Source organism: Prionailurus viverrinus, chromosome C1 (assembly GCF_022837055.1).
Source record: "Prionailurus viverrinus isolate Anna chromosome C1, UM_Priviv_1.0, whole genome shotgun sequence".
Lineage (NCBI taxonomy): Eukaryota > Metazoa > Chordata > Mammalia > Carnivora > Felidae > Prionailurus > Prionailurus viverrinus.
In genome coordinates this window covers 199,403,681-199,422,328 of record NC_062568.1, presented here as the reverse complement: position 1 = coordinate 199,422,328, position 18,648 = coordinate 199,403,681, and the positions used below count along the sequence as shown (strand labels likewise).

General features: G+C 40.1%; 1 protein-coding gene across 10 annotated transcripts in view; it reads right to left on the bottom strand.

The window, feature by feature from the left end:
- The window catches only part of HP1BP3 (heterochromatin protein 1 binding protein 3), a 39,878-nt gene that overhangs the window by 3,494 nt on the left and 17,736 nt on the right, over nt 1-18,648 (bottom strand). For 9 of the 10 annotated variants that reach the window (XM_047870365.1, XM_047870364.1, XM_047870370.1 and 6 more), the window contains 3 exons: nt 8,316-8,406; nt 3,157-3,316; nt 773-884 (listed from right to left, as the gene is read on the bottom strand). In XM_047870365.1, the coding sequence (XP_047726321.1) occupies nt 773-884; nt 3,157-3,316; nt 8,316-8,406 (363 nt within the window). Of the gene's footprint in view, nt 1-772; nt 885-3,156; nt 3,410-8,315; nt 8,407-18,648 lie in introns of those variants that run through there. The other variant, XM_047870373.1, reaches the window with a different exon arrangement.

Sequence of the window (18,648 nt, the reverse complement as noted above, 5' to 3'; positions counted from 1 at the left end):
CAAAGTTTTAGAGAAAGTCAGCAAGGATTTTCTAATTTTCTTTGCCCTTATTGATACAAATATTGATTCCATTGTGTAATAAGTCCTTGAATTATAACATTTTATGTACATGACTTTAAGAATTAAATTTAATATTTGAAAAATTCAAATAATATGCAATCGGCCAAGTAACAGAGGCTTGTACACAAGGTACAATGTAAGAAATACACTATACTCTTGCTAAAATAGGGCTTTAGTGGTACATGTCATGGCACTTTACTAGAAATCAGAGTATAAGAAGGCCATTGCACAGGTGCACAGAACAATGCTTGGCCCCAAGGAGGTGCTCAATACATTTTTTGGTTTGGTGCATAAATAAAGTATAGATCAAAAAGATTTTTAAGGAAATGGCCCTACCTCTATAGTATGGAGAAGGCAGACTAGGGTTATTGGAAGCAGCCAATGCTCTCCCCTCCTTGAGTGACGATGAAAACATACATCATCCTCTAATAATCTTGTCATTATCATTTATTTAATAAAGAAAGAATGAACACAAAAATAACTGGCCGATGATCTCAAAGAATTCCATGCTTGATTTTAAGGAATGGGTGGCTGATAAGATCTAGCAGGGTAGCCAACATTCTCCAGTTCTAACATGAAAAGTGTTTGCTCTAAAACAATACTGCCTTAAGTAATCTTTATTTTCAAGCAAAACAGTAATAAATTAATCAGTTAAGCCCAAGATTTTAAATTTACAATCACCAACACTTCACATTATGGCCTGGTTGCTTACCTGGGGTAATAGGGAAAACAGAGCTGGAAGGTGCCACTGAATCCTTTGCCAGAGATCTGTTCCATCCATCCATTCTTTTCGCATTTCTGAAGAGTCTTCTTCAACAAATGCACTGAATAAAAAATCCAGAAATGAAGAAAGTTACCTACAATTTTTTTTTTAATTCTTAACATTTATTTTCGAGAGACAGAGACAGACAGAGCATGAGTGGGGGAGGGGCAGAGACAGAGGGAGACACAGAATCCGAAGCAGGTTCCAGGCTCTGAGCCGTCAGCGCAGAGCCCCGAAACAGGGCTCGAACCCAACAAACCGTGAGATCATGACCTAAGCCGAAGTCAGATGCCCAATCGAGCCACCCAGGTGCCCCTAGTTATTCTATTTTGTAAGTCCCTCAACCGCAAACATTTATATACAAATTTACTGTCCTGTCAAACAGTAGGTGACATGTGCTAACTGAAATTTTTGTGGTCAGAATTGTTAACTAATTCACTTAACAATTAAGTGCCCATAAATTTGAAAAGAGTTAAATTGTCATGGCAAGAGACTGACCATTAAGTCCATTAAGACAAGTTCCTCGTTTCAGAGAAAGCAGAACAGGAGCCCAGAGTGGTGAGTGACATGCCCTACAGTGACGCAAAAATGATTAGTAGCCAACCTAAAACTAATCTCTCATTTCCATTCATTCAAACATCTATTGGATACCTGTATGTACTCAGAAATAATTTAGGAGAGTATCTATAAAGATGACAAAACTGGGGGCACCTGGTGGCTCAGTTGAGTGTTCATTTTCTGATTTTGGCTCAGGTCATGATCTCATGGCCTGTGAGTTCGAGCCCCGTGTTGGGCTCTGCGGACTGTGGGGCTCTGTGCTGTTTGCAGAGCCTGCTTGGGATACTCTCTCTCCACCCCTTGGCCCCTCCCCTGCACACAGGTGTGCAAACATGCTCTCTCAAAAATAAATAAACATTAGGGGCGCCTGGGTGGCGCAGTCGGTTAAGCGTCCGACTTCAGCCAGGTCACGATCTCGCGGTCCGGGAGTTCGAGCCCCGCGTCAGGCTCTGGGCTGATGGCTCAGAGCCTGGAGCCTGTTTCCGATTCTGTGTCTCCCTCTCTCTCTGACCCTCCCCCGTTCATGCTCTGTCTGTCTCTGTCCCAAAAATAAACGTTGGAAAAAAAATAATAAATTAAAAAAAATAATAAAATAAATAAATAAATAAATAAATAAACATTAAAAAAAGGAAAGCATTCCTTCATAACATTATAAAATTCATACTGCATAGGTTAAAAGTCAGCATTAAGACTTCAAAATTACTTTAAAAAAAATTTTTTTTTTTAACATTTATTTATTTGTGAGACAGAGAGAGAGAGAGAGAGAGAGAGCGAGCGAGCATGAACAGGGAGGGTCAGAGAAAGAGGGAGACACAGAATCTGAAACAGGCTCCAGGCTCTGAGCTGTCAGCACAGAGCCCGACGCGGGGCTCGAACCCACAGACTGTGAGATCATGACCTGAGCCGAAGTCGGGCGCTTAACCGACTGAGCCACCCAGGCGCCCCCAAAATTACTTTTTTTTTTTTTTTCAACGTTTTTATTTATTTTTGGGACAGAGAGAGACAGAGCATGAACGGGGGAGGGGCAGAGAGAGAGGCAGACACAGAATTGGAAACAGGCTCCAGGCTCTGAGCCCTCAGCCCAGAGCCCGACGCGGGGCTCGAACTCACGGATCGCGAGATCGTGACCTGGCTGAAGTCGGACGCTTAACCGACTGCGCCACCCAGGCGCCCCCCAAAATTACTTTTAATCAAAAGAATACAGCCTAGTGTGCATTTTGTCACTTATTTTCCATATCCCTTACCCTACACCACTATACCTATTCTAGTAGTTCACTGAGAAAATATACAGCCTCGTTAACCTGGATATGACAGTGCTAAGGCGAGGCTTTTAATCTCAAATCACCACCTGACAGGGTAGACACTTTCCTGAGAAAAGTATTCTTTGTTCTAGGGCTTAAGGCAACAAGAAACAACAATAAATAGCATTTTAAAACACCTGCTTGGCTTCAAGGGAAAATTACATGGTTTGGTAGACATTCAGAAAGGCAAAAAGATACTATACTTGAGAGGTATTCTGAACCAAGAGATTTATCTAAAATCTTTATAGTAAAGTAAAATCAAATCCTGATCTTCAGCAGACATTGTAAATTAAGGATAAGCCTTGCTTATTTGTTTTTCCTTTTGTAAATAATAAATTTGTAAAGTTGTTCCCTCTTGATTTTCAGTCAGCAGTTAATGCTTTGTAATAGCATGATCTCCAGGACTGTTTACAAGGCAATCCCCACCCCCCCCCCCCCCGATCCCAGTTAAATGCACACAACTCTGAGCCTTACTTTGATAGTTAGAATTGGTCCCTGGGTGGTTCTCCAGGACATACTTCTTCAGAGCAGTGGTAGAGCAGGTCTTCGGCTCATTCATGGCAGCAATAGCAGACAAGATTGCATATTCCATCAGGCTTCCACCAAGCAGGGGTTTCTCCCCTGATTTCTTCAGCTGTTTTCCAAGGAGGAAGAGAAAAGCATCAAGACAACACTCTCCCAAAGCAGGTCAAGACAAGACTCCTCTGCACCAGGTGGGTCGGAGTTCCTGCATTAGCACAGATATGTTTTACAATAAATTGTCAGGTTAGGGACTTTCTCTTCCCGCTCATCAGGTATTTAATCTAACTGAGGAGTCCCAACCCTCCTATGGATATTTTCTCTTTCCATTAACCCCTCCATCCAACCTAACAGAGCAACAGCTACCCTTAACTCAAACAGAGTGACAGCTGTATCCCAATAAGCAGGTTAACTTGTTATGTCCCAAATAAATAAGACAGTTTTGAGAATACTTCCTTGTCTCAATCTGAAAAGTGGAGTAGTTAGAAAAATAATAAATAACCTTTTTAATCCTGTAAAGAAAATAGCAAAGGAAAAGTCTGATAATTGTTTAGGGTATCATACAACAGAAAATGACATAGCATATTTCAAGGACAAAAGGATGGGGAACAAAGGTCAGCCCCATTAAGCACAACGAGTAAAAGGACAAACTCAGGTATGATCTACAACAGAGATTCTCAAAGAGTGGTCCACAAACCCACTGGGGATCCTGAGACTCTTTCAGAGGATCTGCAAGATCAAAACTATTTTCATAATAATGCTAAGACGTGATTTGCCTTCTTCACTGTGGTGACATCTGCACTGATGGTGGAAAAGCGATGGTGGGTAAAACTGCTGATACCTTACCATAAATGAAGGCGGAGACACAAAAATGTACCAGTAGTTGCTGTATTTACTGCTATGTGCTTGTTTAAAAAAAAAAAAAAAAAAAAAAAAAAAGCCAATTTCACTTAAGAATGTCCTCAATGAAGTAGCAAAAGTTATCTTATTAAATCTCAATCCCAGTACATGTCTTTTTGTTATTTTATGGGATGACATGGGAAGAACACATTAAGCATGTCAACTGCATGTGGAGATATGACGGTGGTCTCAAGGAAAAGCACCCCAGGGCCTGAGTTTTGAGCTGAACTAGCTTCATTTTTCATGGGATACTCCTTACTTGAAGGAACGACTAATAGATACACTATGGTTAATTATTATTTAGACTTGGGCATCTGATAGACATTTTCTTGAAAATGTATTAAATGAGCCTCTCCCTTCAAGGAAAACAACTAACAGTATTTGTTGCCAAGCATAAAATGCAACTTTTTAAGAAAAAATTTAAATCATGGAACATTTGTATATATACTACGGTGAGCTTAGTAATTTCTGAGTACTTAAATATTGTTCTGATAAGATCGGTGGGGTACTATTACTTTTGTTACTGTTTGATGAAATGTGGTAACACTTTAATTATCTGCATGATTCAGTGAACCACTATCTTCCAAATGACCATGTTATAAAATTATGCAGTTAAAACATCTGCTCCAAGTTCAAGACAGACCCAAAGATTTAAGGCAAGAGTACAAGAGGTTCACAGGTATGGTTTTAGGTTCCACATGGTAACTAACCTTTAAGGAATTAGCACAAAATCAATTAATGTAATACACCGTATTAACAGAATAAAGGACAAAGATCACATGCTCATCTCGAGACACAGAAAAATCATTTTACAAACCCAAAAGCTGCTCATAATAAAATCTAACAAACTAGTAATAGGGGAGAAATCTTCTCAACCTGATAACAGGCATTTATAAATAACCCACAGCTAACTTAATGATCGAAGACTTGATGTTTCCCCTTTAATAAGGGGAATGAGACAAGGATGTCTGCTCTCAGCATTGTACTGGAGGTTCTATTCAGTATAATTAAGCAAGAAAAAAGCAAAGCAAAACAAAACAGCCAGATGAGAAAGGTAAACAAAATGGTCTTTATCTGCAAATGACATGACTCTATGTAGAAAATCCTAGGGAATCCACAAAAATCCTAAGGAATCTACAAAAAAACTACTAGAACTAGTGAATGAGTTCAGCAATGTTGCCGGATATAAGATCAACAGACAAATCAACTGTATTTCTAAATGTCAGCAATGAACAATCTTGAAAATATTTCCATTCACTGTAACATGGAAAAGAATAAAATACTTAGGAATAAACTTAAATGTAAGACCTATATACCGAAAACTACAAAATGCTGCTGAGAGAAGTTAAAGATCTAAATAAAGAGACAGTCAGTGTTCACGAACTAGCAAACTCAGTATTATAAAGACAGTGATTCTTCCCATATTGGTGTATAGGTTCAGTGAAATCTCTACCAAAATCCTAGCTGGGTTTTGTGTGTGTGTGTGTGTGTGTGTGTGTATGAAAAATAACAAATGGATCCTAAAATTCATATGGAAATGCACAAGACTAAGAATAATTAAAATATTCTTTAAAAATTACATTTTTTGACATTTTCCAATTTGAAAACTTGCACAAAACTTTCAAAGTTACAGTCATCAAGACTATGATCCTGGCATAAGAATTCATACATAGATCAATGGAGAAAAACCAGGAGTCCAGAAATAAATCCTTAATATGTATGGTCATTTTTTTTCTTTTTTTAAATAAAGATGCCAAGGCAATTCAGTGGGGAATAGATAATCTTTTAAATAAAAAGTGTTGGGGGGGGGGGGGCGCCTGGGTGGCTCAGTTGTTTGAGCGTCCAACTTCGGCTCAGGTCATGATCTCACAGCTCGTGGGTTCAAGCCCCACGTTGGGCTCTGTACTGACAGCTCAGAGACTGGAGCCTGCTTCCGATTCTGGGTCTCCCTTTCTCTCTCTCTGCCCTCTCCCGCTCATGCGGTCTCTGTTTCTCAAAAATAAATAAACATTACAAAAAAAAATTTTTTTAATAAATAAATAAATAAATAAATAGTGTTGGGGCACATGGGTGGCTCAGTTGAACGTCTTGACTTTGGCTCAGGTCATGATCTCACAGCTTTTGAGTTCGAGCCCCACATCGGGCTCTGTGCTGACAGCTCAGAGCCTGGAGCCCGCTTCCGATTCTGTGTCTCCCTGTCTCTCTCTGCCCCTCCCGCACTCACACTCTGTCTCTCTCAAAAAATAAACGTTAAAAAAAAATTAAAAATTAAAAATAAATAAATAAACAAATAAATAAAAGTGTTATGAGGTGCCTGGATGGCTCAGTCAGTTAAGCATCCAACTCTGGCCTAGGTGTTGATCTCACTGTCCCCGAGTTCGAGCTCCACACTGGGCTCTGTGGTGACAGCTCAGAGCCTGGAGCCTGTTTCGGATTCTGTGTCTCCCTTTCTCTCTCTGCCTTTCCCCCACTCGTTCGTTCTCTGTCTCCCTCTCAAAAATAAACAAACACTTAAAAATTTTTAAATAAATAAATAAAAAGTGTTAGGACAACTGGGTATCTATGTGCAAGAACATGAATTTATAGCCCTACCTCATACCATAAACAAAACTCAAAATGGACAGAGCCTAAAAGTATTTAAAAACTCTTAAAAAGAATGTAGGAGTGAATCTTGTGATCTAAGTTAGGCAATGATTTCTTGGATATAATACCAACAGCAGAAGCAATTTTAAAAAATGACATACTGGACTTCATCAAAATTAAATACCTTTGCACTTCAAAACATACCATTAAGAAAGTGAAAGCACAGGCCACAGATGAGGAGAAAATATATGCAAATCATGTATCTAATGAGGAACCTGAATCTAGTTAATAACTTTTACATCTCAATAATAAGACAAATAGCCCAAATTTAAAAACAGGCAAAGAATTTAAATAGACATTTTACCAGAAAAGATAAACAAATGTCCATTAAGCACAAGGAAAGATGGTATCAGCAATCATTAGGGAAATGCCAACCAAAACCATAACAAAACAGCACTCTACATCCACCAGTATGGCTAGAATTCTAAAAAAGACGGTAACAAGTGTTTGCAATGATGTGGAGACACCGGAACCCTTATACTTCGCTGGTGGGAATGTAAAATGATGCACACACTGTGGCAGTTTCTTACGACATAAATTGACCATAGTGTCCAGTAAGTCCACACTCCTAGTTACATATCCATGTGAAATAAAAACATGTATTTGCACAAAGATTGGGATGTAAAGGTTCATAGGCAATATTAATCGTAAGAGTAAAAAGTGGAAATTACCCAAATGTTTATCAATTTGTGAGTAAACAGAACGTGTTAAATACAGACAATGGAATGCTATGTGGCAATAAAGAGGAATGAAAGCACTGATTCATGCTGCAACATGGATAAAACTCAAAGAAGATTATGCTAAGTGAAAGAAACCAAACCCAAAAAGCGATAGATTGTATGACTCCATCTACATGAAACGTGTAGAAAAGGGAAATCTATGTAAAGAGAAAGTCGATTAGTAGGTTGGCTGCAGAGGAGAATGGGGAGAGACTGCAAACGGGCACAAGAGATCTTTCTGGGTGATGAAATGTTCTAAAACTGGATTGTAGTGATGGTTATACAACTCTGTAAATTTACTAAAAATCACTGAATTATAAATTGTAACTTAAAATGAGTGTATTTTATGGCATACAAATCATACTTCAATAAAGCTACTTTAAAAAATCACCATTTGTTGAGTTTTGGTACAGTATCAAAGAATAATACCCACAACTATTTGAAAATTATCTTAAAATACTCCATACTTTTCTGTGTGTGAGGTGAATTTTCTTCAAAGATGTAACCCAAAATATGTTGAAATATCTGTTAAGACAGATACCAGCTGTCTTCTCTTAAGCAAGACGTTAAAGATTTGCAAATTTTTAATGAACAGTACCTCTCTTCTCATGAAGTTTTCCAAAAATAATAGTTATTGTTCCACAAAAAAATGTTATTTATATGACGTAAAATGTTTTCTTAAAAAAATGAATGAATATTTAAAATTTTTCTCAGTTTTAATCTCTAATATGGTACAACCCACATAAAAACAACCTCCTGGGGTCCTCAAAGAATTTTTAGAGTGTAAGTTGGTCCTGAAACCAAAACTTTTGAGAGTCATTTCTCTACAACCAAGCCTTCTTGGCCTCTAACCTGGAATGTCCCAGAAGCACCTTTGCCAGTTATTTGTTCTAACTGGCCTCTCTCTACTGCTCTCTGCAGAGCATTCTTCAACAGCTGAGGCCTGCAGAGAAAACAAACAAACAAACAAAATAGCAATAAACATCAATGAAGAAAGATATGAAGAAACAGATCCAGGGTTTTCCCCTGAACTTAAGTTCTGATTCCTATTAGATATAGTAGTAGTTTGTTAAGATGGACAATAATAAATAAAATACTGGCACCCTTAACAAGTGGCATTCTTTTTACTTTAAGCAAAGCAGTTAAGTCATTACCCGGAGACACAAACCATGTCCCATACAGAACCAATTTCCAAACTTCTAGGGTACTCCAAGCACCTTCCATTTATTCTACCACAACAGCAACCAAACTGTGTAATCAAACAAAGCATGAGTATGTTTAAAGTCCCACCTAACTCAAGAATTCTCACAGGCAAAATTTCTAGATACTGTATTTTAAAAAGTATGTAACACATTAACAGAAAACAACATTTTTTACAAACTCTGAAGTTAGCCTAGTACAACTCCCTGGGAAAGAAAAAAGGTTGTTCTTAACATAATGTCTCTGTCTTAAGAGGGTTACAGTTTAAGACAAAATACAAACCAACAATACTAGGTCATCAAAACCAAATGGCAAGAAAGAAGAAACAGAGGGGTGCCTGGCAGCTCAGATGGTGTACTGTGTAACTCCTGATCTTGGGGCTGTGAGTTCGAGCCCCATGGCGAGGTGGAGATTACTTAAAAATAAAATCTTGTTTCAGCTGACTCTTGTTTCAGCTCAGGTCATGATCTCACAGTTCATGGGTTTGAACCCCACATCAGGCTCTGCGCTGACAGTTCTGGGCCTGCTTGAGATTCTCTCTCTCCCTCGCTCTTTGCCTCTACCCCACTTGTTCTCTCTCAAAATAAATCAACTTAAAAAAAAAATTCTAAAAAACCCAAAAAACATAAGAACAAGTGCAAGACTGTCCTGTCAAGGTGTAGTCTCAGAGGTAGGAGCGGGGGGAACCTTAGGTGCAGGCACAAACCAATCAAATTGACTTTGGGCTTAAAAGGGGCTGTGGTAGGGAAGAAGACAATCAAATGGAAAGCTATGCATTCAGGCCAACAACAGGACATCTGAAGAAAGGGTGGATCATAATCTACAAGCCTGGTGTGTTCTGTCATCATTCTCAAGAATTACTAGAAGAGCACCCAGTAAGAATCTGAGGTGAGTGGCTTGAAACTTGTTAGTTACGGTGTTGACGAATAAAGATCGGCAGGGCAGCCGGTCGAGAGGCAGAATTACGAGGGCCAAACTATCATTTGAGGTGCTTCACGCTGATATTTTTCTTTGGAGAAGAAATTTAAAATTTTTATCTAACCACTAAGCATTACAGGTTGAGCCGACACTAGTTTTTCATGACATCATCTGTATGCTTAGGGAGGAATAATAGAGGGGATGCCATGATCTAATAGGATGCTAAAGAGTGGGAACTAGCCTATCAAATCTTGTACATCCCGGATACTCCAAATGAAGACACTCCCAACTAAAGAAGTCACAATGAAAGTATTTCTAAGCCAGTATATTCCATTTAGGAGGAATATGATTTATGCCACAACCCCAAACACACACATACCACACTTCAAGTCCCTCATCCCACAAACATTTACTGAGTATTTATTACAGTTATACAGGGATAAACACATAGATCTGGTCACTAAACTCAAGGAATTTAAGAGACGATGAATATATAATAATCATTGTAAAGAATGAGAAGGATCAGGGTTGAAGTACACATATAGAGCTTTGGGAACATAACTGAGGGAATGACTTAATTGTCAAACACGTTTTCCATTAGTTGCTCTATAAGGCAGACTGCTTAAAGACTGATCTCCAATGGGGGATCACAAAGTAAAACACTGACACCCCAGTGAGAAGAACTGCCTTAACCGAGGTTCAGATGCTCCAAGAATGCAGCGATCAGTTAAACTGGTTCCCTTCCTAACATTTCTGTTTTCTCAGCAATCTTTATGCCAACATATACTTTGTCTGGGCTTTTAGAAGTCACAGAATTCTGTCACTCATTCCTCTATCTTCTAGTAAAATCATACTTACCAGCTGCTTCAAAACTTCTGAGACTGGCCCATTCTTTTACCACTGCCATAACCTTAGTACAAGCCACCATGCCTTCCCTTCTGGGCACTGTGCTTTCTGTCTTCATAATGCATACCACAACTAGGTCAATACACCTACGGAAGCCACCTTTACGGTGTTAATCAACTGATCAGGTGTCAGGTCCTAAAGCCTCAACCCAGCTTCAAAGCCTTCCATGACGTGCTCCTACTCCTTGTTAGTCTAGATGCAGTCAGACCCGGTCTCCTTTTAGTTCCCAAAAAAGAATGCCAACTCCTGTCTCTGAAATTTTCTCATGAAGCTCTTAAAGAATGCCACTCTACTGGGGCGCCTGGGTGGCTCAGTCAGTTAAGCATACGACTTTGGCTCAGATCATGATTCCACGGTTTGTGGGTTCAAGCCCCACATCAGGCTTTGTGCTGACAGCTCAGAGCCTGGAGCCTGGTTCAGATTCTGCATCTCCCTCTCTCTCTGCCCCTCTCCCACTTGTGCTCTGTCTCTCTCAAAAAATAAACACTGAAAAAAAATTGTAAGAATGTCACTCTACCATCCATCTAAATTCTACACTCTTCTATACCTAATCATGCCCCATCTCTTTAACTTATTGTTAACTCCCAGGCATAGCTCCCTGTTCTGAAAAATTTAGTCTGTGTCACACCATTTTGCACTCACTATAGTGCTATTCAAAATATTTCATATGTGTGGAATAAACCAGATAATACAACAAACCCAAGAAATAGATACTATTATTCCCCCATACTTTACAAATGGAGAAAAGCTGAGTGACACAGAAAAGTCATTTTTCCAAAGTCACACAGTTAGGTAGGGGAAGAACCAGTACAAATTTGGGCAGTCTGATTCCAGATTCTACATTCTTATTCACTATGCTATGCCTGCACTTTCCAATATAAGACAGCCCCGAACAGTGGAAAAAGCAAGTATCATATTGAAAAACAAAACGGGGGCATCTGGGTGGCTCAGACGGTTGGGCACCTGACTTCAACTCAGGTCATGATCTTGCAGTTCATAGTTCAAGCCCCACCATCGGGCTCTCCACTCTCAGCGCAGAGCCCGCTTCGGATGCTCCGTCTCCTTCTCTCTCTGCCTCTCCCAAGCATGCATGCTCGCTCGCTCTCTCTCTCTCTCTCTCTCTCTCAAAAAAAAAAAAAAAAATTTTTATTAAAAAAAATGAAGTTCTGATTTTACCAGTGAGCAGCCAGGTAACCCTAAGATTTTTATCAGCAAAATTGAGGTAGGAATATATATTTTTAAGTCTATTTTGAGAAATATGGAAAACAATGTACAAAAGGGTTTTATAAAGCCCTATACAAATTCAAGGAACTTTTTATTATTATAACATGTTCTCTTTTTTAAGTTTATCTATTTTAAGCGAGAGAGAGGGAGAACACGAGCAGGAGAGGAGCAGAGAGAAAGGGAGGGAGAGAGAATCTCAAGCAGGCTCTGCACTGTCAGTGTGGAGCCCAATGTGGGGCTCAAACTCAAGAAATGTGAGTTCACGACCTAAGCCAAAATTGAGTTGGATGCTTAGCCAACCGAGCCATCCAGGTGTCCCAACAGGTTTTGTTTTAATTAGATAATCAGACCAGTTTAGTTTGAAGCAGAAAATCATGGGTAATTGTTGATGGCCATGTTACTCAACCATGGAGAAAGTTGGTCTGCATTGAGACATATATAAATGAAAGCCATGTGCAGAGAGAATCAGAAGTAAGGGACGGAGAACAAAAAAGCAACTGATAGCAACAAGGATTCTGAGTTGCAAGCATCTAAATGAGAGCGTTCCATCAGTCTGTTAGAAATGCATAAATGGAATTAAGAAGATCACAAGATGCCTGAAATTGCTCAGAGTTGAAAATGTTAAGAATTTAAGGGGTCACCAAAGAAATTAAAGAGTTCAGAGATAAGTATAGGGCATACAATTGAATTTGGGCTATGTTCTTATATTGGTGTGGGAAGAGGAAAAAAAAAGAGTATAAAGAAGTTACATCACACACAATGATTTCTAATGCCATGTGACAGAACTACCCTTGAAAGTTTCTGAAGGTATCTTAGAGTGAACTCAAAGTCTCTATGTAAATCCAACATATCCAGTTTTTAATTCAGATTTGCAAAAAATCATTGTTATCAAATACAGAAGAAACTTGCATGTTATATAAAAAACACTGGGATGCCTGAGTAGCTCAGTCAGTTAAGCATCTGACTCTTGATCTCTGCTCAGGTCATGACGTCAATGTTCATAAAATCGAACCCTGCGTCATCAGGCTGACTGCACAGAGTCTGCTTGGGATACTCTCTCTCCCTCTCTCTCTGCCCCTCCCTCACTCGTGCTCGCTCTCCCTCTCTCTCAAAATAAATAAATAAAAATTTTAAAAAATACCGTTGGGGCAGCTGGGTGGCTCAGTCAGTTGAGTATCCAACTCTTGGATCATAATCTCACAGTCTGTGGGATGGAGACCTGCGTCAGGCTCCACACTGGGCATGAAGCCTGCTTAAGATTCTCTCTTCCTCTTCCTCTGTCCCTCCACTGCTTGCACATGTGTGCACGTAGTCTCTCAAAAAAAAAAGTCTTTGGGGCGCCTGGGTGGCGCAGTCGGTTAAGCGTCCGACTTCAGCCAGGTCACGATCTCGTGGTCCGTGAGTTCGAGCCCCGCGTCAGGCTCTGGGTGGATGGCTCGGAGCCTGGAGCCTGTTTCTGATTCTGTGTCTCCCTCTCTCTCTGCCCCTCCCCCGTTCATGCTCTGTCTCTCTCTGTCCCAAAAATAAATAAAAAATGTTGAAAAAAAAATTAAAAAAAAAAAAAAAAAAAAAAAAGTCTTTGAAATCAGAATCCTATTTAGCATGGTGTAATGCTCATACCATGAGAATTATATTGGAACAGAGACTAATATTAGCATTAGTTGAGCACTTACTATGTGCCAGGCACTGTTCTAAGTGCTTAACATGTACTAGGAGACGTACGCCTGGTAACAACCTTACTGATACACTGTTTATCGGTTAGGAAACTGGGACACAGAGAGGGAAATTACTCAAGGATACAGAGCTAGAAAATGACAGAATCAGAATTTAAACCCAAGGGGTCTGGTTTCAAAGTCTGTGCTTTTTACCACAAGCTCTACAGCCGCTAGTATACAGGAGCAGAAACATGTGCCTCATCTCACACACTCTGGGACGAACACTCTTTGTGGAGTGGCCAGGTGAAATGCCCACAGGCATTTAATCGCTCATTCAACTAATATTTATGGACCATCTACTGTGTGCTAGGGCGTGGAGGAAACGGAAGTGAACAATATAGATAAAACTCCTGGCCAGGGTGTCTGGGGGGCTCAGTTGGTTAAGTGTCCGACTTCGGTTCAGTTCATGACCTCGTGGTTCAGGAGTTTGAGCCCCACGTTGGGGTCTGTGCTAACAGGTAGGAGCCTGGAGCCTGGCTCGGATTCTGTGTCTCCCCCTCTCTCTGCTCGCCCCTTGCTCATGCTGTCTCTCTCTCAAAAAGAAATAAACATTCAAAAAAAAAATCTGTTTTTAAATCCTGGTCTTCAAGATTCTGACATTTTAATGGGGTAGACAGGTAGTTTTAAACAACCGGGCAGGGGCACCTGGATGGCTCAGCTGGTTAAGCATGCGACTGTGGATTTCAGCTCAGGTCATGATTTCACGGTTCATGAATTTGAGCTCCACATCAGGCTTTGCACTGACAGTGTGGAGCCTGCTTGGGATTCTCTCTCTCAAAAATAAACAAACTTGGGGCGCTTGGGTGGCTCGGTTGGGCGTCTGTCTTTGGCCCAGGTCATGATCTCACACAGTTCGTGAGTTGGAGCCCCGCGTCCGGTTCCGTGCCGACAGCTTGGAGCCTGGAGCCTGCTTCGGATTCTGTGTCTCCCTCTCTCTCTCTCTCTGCCCCTCCCCAACTCATGCCTGAACTCTCTGTCAAAAATAAATAAACTTGGGGCGCCTGGGTGGCGCAGTCGGTTAAGCGTCCGACTTCAGCCAGGTCACGATCTCGCGGTCGGTGAGTTTGAGCCCCGCGTCGGGCTCTGGGCTGATGGCTCAGAGCCTGGAGCCTGTTTCCGATTCTGTGTCTCCCTCTCTCTCTGCCCCTCCCCCATTCGTGCTCTGTCTCTCTCTGTCCCAAAAATAAATAAACGTTGAAAAAAAAAATTAAAAAAAAAAAAAACTTAAAATAAATAAATAAATACACTTAAAAAAAAAAAAAAAAAAAAAAAAAGAAAAGAAAAGAAAGAAAAAAGGCCAGGCAGATGCAGTATGTGTTAGAATGTGATGAGTGCTATGGAGAAAAGTAAGACAGAGAAGTAGAATTCTGAATGCTGGGAGAGGAGGGAAAGGTTGCAAATGGAATTTAGGTGGTTCCATCAACCAAATGCAGTGTACAAGCCAGGTACGGACACTAACTGTAACAAACCAACTATAAGAAGTCATTTTGGTGGTGCCTGGGTGGTTCCATTGGTTGAACATCCAACTCTTGGTTTTGGCTCAGGTCATGATCTCACAGTTTGTGGGATGGAGCCCCTCGTTGGGCTCTGCGATGACAGCATGGGGCCTGCTCAGGATTCTCTCTCTCCCTCCCTCTCTCTCAAAAATAAACTAACTTTAACAAGTCACTTTGGAGACAACTGGGGACATGTGACCATGGCCTATGTATTGGATAATGCTTAGGATTTTGTCGGAAATGTTAGTACGATGGTCTGTTCTCTTTACATTTATGTGTATGTTTGAAAGTTTCCAAAATAAAACAATTACAAAAAAGGAAGGCAGTCAAGGCAGGGTCAAGGCACTCTAACGAGGACATCAGAGTAAAAACCTGAGAGAAGTGAAGGCGTGAGCAAAGTAGATTATGGGGAAAACCATCCAGGCAAAGGGAACAGCAAGCATACAGACTCTGAGGCCAGCTAAGTGAGGGAAAAGTAGTAGGAGATTAGGTCAAAGACACAATGGAAGCGTAATGTCATATACCATTTTAGAGACACTGGCTCTATCTGTAAGGGGGCTGGGAAGCCACAGGAAGGTTTGAGTAGCAAGGCGATACGATCTAACTTACATTTTTACAAGTTTCACCCTCACTGCTAGGTTAAGAACAGACTGAAGGAGAGGGAGCATGAGAGGAGTTAGGAAGTCATTGCTCTAAAACAACTGAGAGATGATGGTGGCTTGGAAGAGTAGTAACAGTGGAGGTAATGAGAAGAGGTTTGTTTATGGATATATCCTAATAGCAAATCCAAAGTAACTGCTTACAGATTAGATGGAGGTGTGGGATAAATAGAACAGACCAGCACATCAGGTGAGCTTGAGCCCTACTTTGGGTGAGCCTGAGCCCTGCTTTAGGTGAGCCCCGCTTCTCTCTCTCTCTCTCTCTCTCTCTCTCTGCCCCTTGGTCAGTTGTGTACCCCACCCACCCCCCTCTCAAAAACTAAAATTAAGTATGGCCAAATTATCATGTTAATTGTATGTATGACAGGACTCCCTGACAGTCAGTGGTAGAGAAAATCAATAGTTTTAGAGAAGTAAACGGAGAAAGAAAAAAAAAAAAAGTTACTGTTAACGAGGTCACAGGAAAAGGTCTCTAGGTTCGTTATCACCTATGAGTTGATAACCCATCTATTATCAGGAAAATATTGTTTCAACATAAGATCAGAAATGTTCATAAAGATTAGACATGTAACGAAGTTACACTGCTATCAACAACTTGTCCGGTGGGAGTACAGTAGAAAGGTAAGGAAAGAAAAAGCTGGGAGAAGATAATGGTCTCCAGTCACCAGAGAGAGAAGAGAGAGAAAAGTGAAATGTGTATTTAAATGCATTTCTAGCTCATGGTTGTATATGTGGGTCACACTCAGGGCAGAAAAAGCATACAAAAACCAGGACATTAATTTCAAACTTTGTGCTTCTATGATTCCCTTTTCTTTTGCACTATTTCACTGACTCTCCTTGGGCACTCTGAAGACCACTAAGTGCTTTTCTGAAAATGTGGCTTCTGGGCTAAAGCCTCAGCAATTCTAACTGCATGCCTCAGTAATGCAAGTAAATACTGTTGCTGAACAATATCAAGACAATATGCATTCGATATAAAAATCATCTGTGGAAATGACTGGATTAAAGACAATTTTCCAAAAGTCATCCATCATAACAAAGATCTCACATAAACACACTCAAAACACAAACTCTGTGAATTACAAATTTAAACAAATTAATGTATCTGCACAAATGTCTCAATGATCAGTGTAGATATTTTTATGTGGCAACTTTTTAGAACTGAATTACTACCAAAATTCTGCCAGAATTTTACATTAAATGTTTAAATTAGGATATTATATTATTTTTCTCTAGAGGTTTACAGAAACCTGAATTCTCTTATGTTTCAGACTCTAAATTAAAAAAATAGAGTTTAATGTGGGGGCACCTGAGTGGCTCACTCAGTTAAGCATCCGACTTCCAGCTCAAGTCATGGTCCTACAATTCATGGGTTCAAGTCCTGCATGGGCTCCGCGCTGACAGTGCAGAGCCTGCTTGGGATCCTCTCTCCCTCTCTGCCCTGCCTACCCCCAACTTGGACTTTCTAGCTCAAAAAACAAAAACTTAAAAGAAATGAGTATCAATCACCTCACACCCTTTAAAGATGGCTAAAAACAAAACAAAAAACGGGCACCTAGGTAGCTCAGTCAATTAAGTGTCAGACTCTTGGTTTCAGCTCAGGTCATGATCTCCCAGTTTTGTGAGTTTGAGCCCCGCATTGGGCTTTGCGCAGGGATTCTCTCCCTTCTTGGGATTCTCTCTCTCTCCCTATCTACCCCTTTGCCACTAGCTCTGTCTCTCAAAATAAGTAAGTAAAAAACTTAAACGAACAAACACACACAGGTTGGTGACGATATGGAGAAATTAGAAATTCTGTATACTGTCGGTAGGAAAGTAAAATGATATGGTCACTGTGGAAAACAGTATGGCTGTTCCTCAAAAAACTAAAAACTAGAATCATCATTTCATCTAGCAGTTTTACTTCTGGGTATATACCCCCAAAGAACTGAAGGCAGGGTTTCAAAGAAGTATTAGTACATCAGTGTTCACAGCAGCATTATTCACAAGAGCCAAAACGTGAAACCCCAAGTGTTCATTAACAGAAGGATGAATAAACAAAATGGAGTACATACAGCAAAAGAGTACTATTCAGACTAAAAGAGGAAGGAAATTCTAACATGCAACAATAAGGATAAACTTTGAGGACACTGTGCTAAATGAGATAAGCCAGTCACAAAAAGATAAAGACTGGATGACTCCACTTACATGAGGTACTTACAGCCAAAATCATACAGACAGAAAGCAGAAAGGTGGTGGCCAAGGGGGAAAGGGATTTCCTATTTAATGGGTACAGAGCTGCAATTTTACAAGATGAAGAGTTCTGGAAATACATGGTGCTCATGGTAGCACATCATGAATGTATTTTATATCACTGAACTGTACACTTAAAAATGGTTAAGATGGTAAATTTTGCTTATCTGTATTTTAACACGATTTAAAAAAAAACATTAAAATTAAAAAAATAATGAGAGCTAGGGCGCCTGGGTGACCCAGTTCATTAAGCATCTGACTTCAGTTCAGGTCACGATCTTGTGGTTCATGGGATTGGGCTCTGTGCTGATAGCTTGGAGCCTGATTTGGATTCTGTGTCTTCCTCTCTCTGTGCCCCTCCCCTACTCATGCTTTGTCTCTCTCAAAAATAAACATTAAAAAAAAAATTTTTTTTTTAACAATGAAAGCTGAGAGGACATTGAGTTTAATGCTGAATGTTCTAACAGCTGACGCGGTGAAAGAATTATTCTACCAAGGTCTTGTGAGAGTTAACATGTAGGTGTTTTTTTTTTTGTTTTTGTTTTTGTTTTCAGAAAGAAACTACAATGGAGATATGAAAAAGAAAATATAACAAGACAAAAAATAAAGCCCAAGGGCATCTGGGTGGCTCAGCTAGTTAATCATCCATCTGACTCTTGATTTTGGCTCAGGGCATCATCTCACAGTTCATGGAGTATGAACCCCTTGTCAGGCTCTGTGCTGACAGGGTGGAGTCCGCTTGGGATTCTCTCTCTCTGCCTCTCCCCGGGCCATGCTCTCTCTCCCTCTCAAACTAAATAAACTTTAAAAACTAAAATAAAATACAAATAAATAA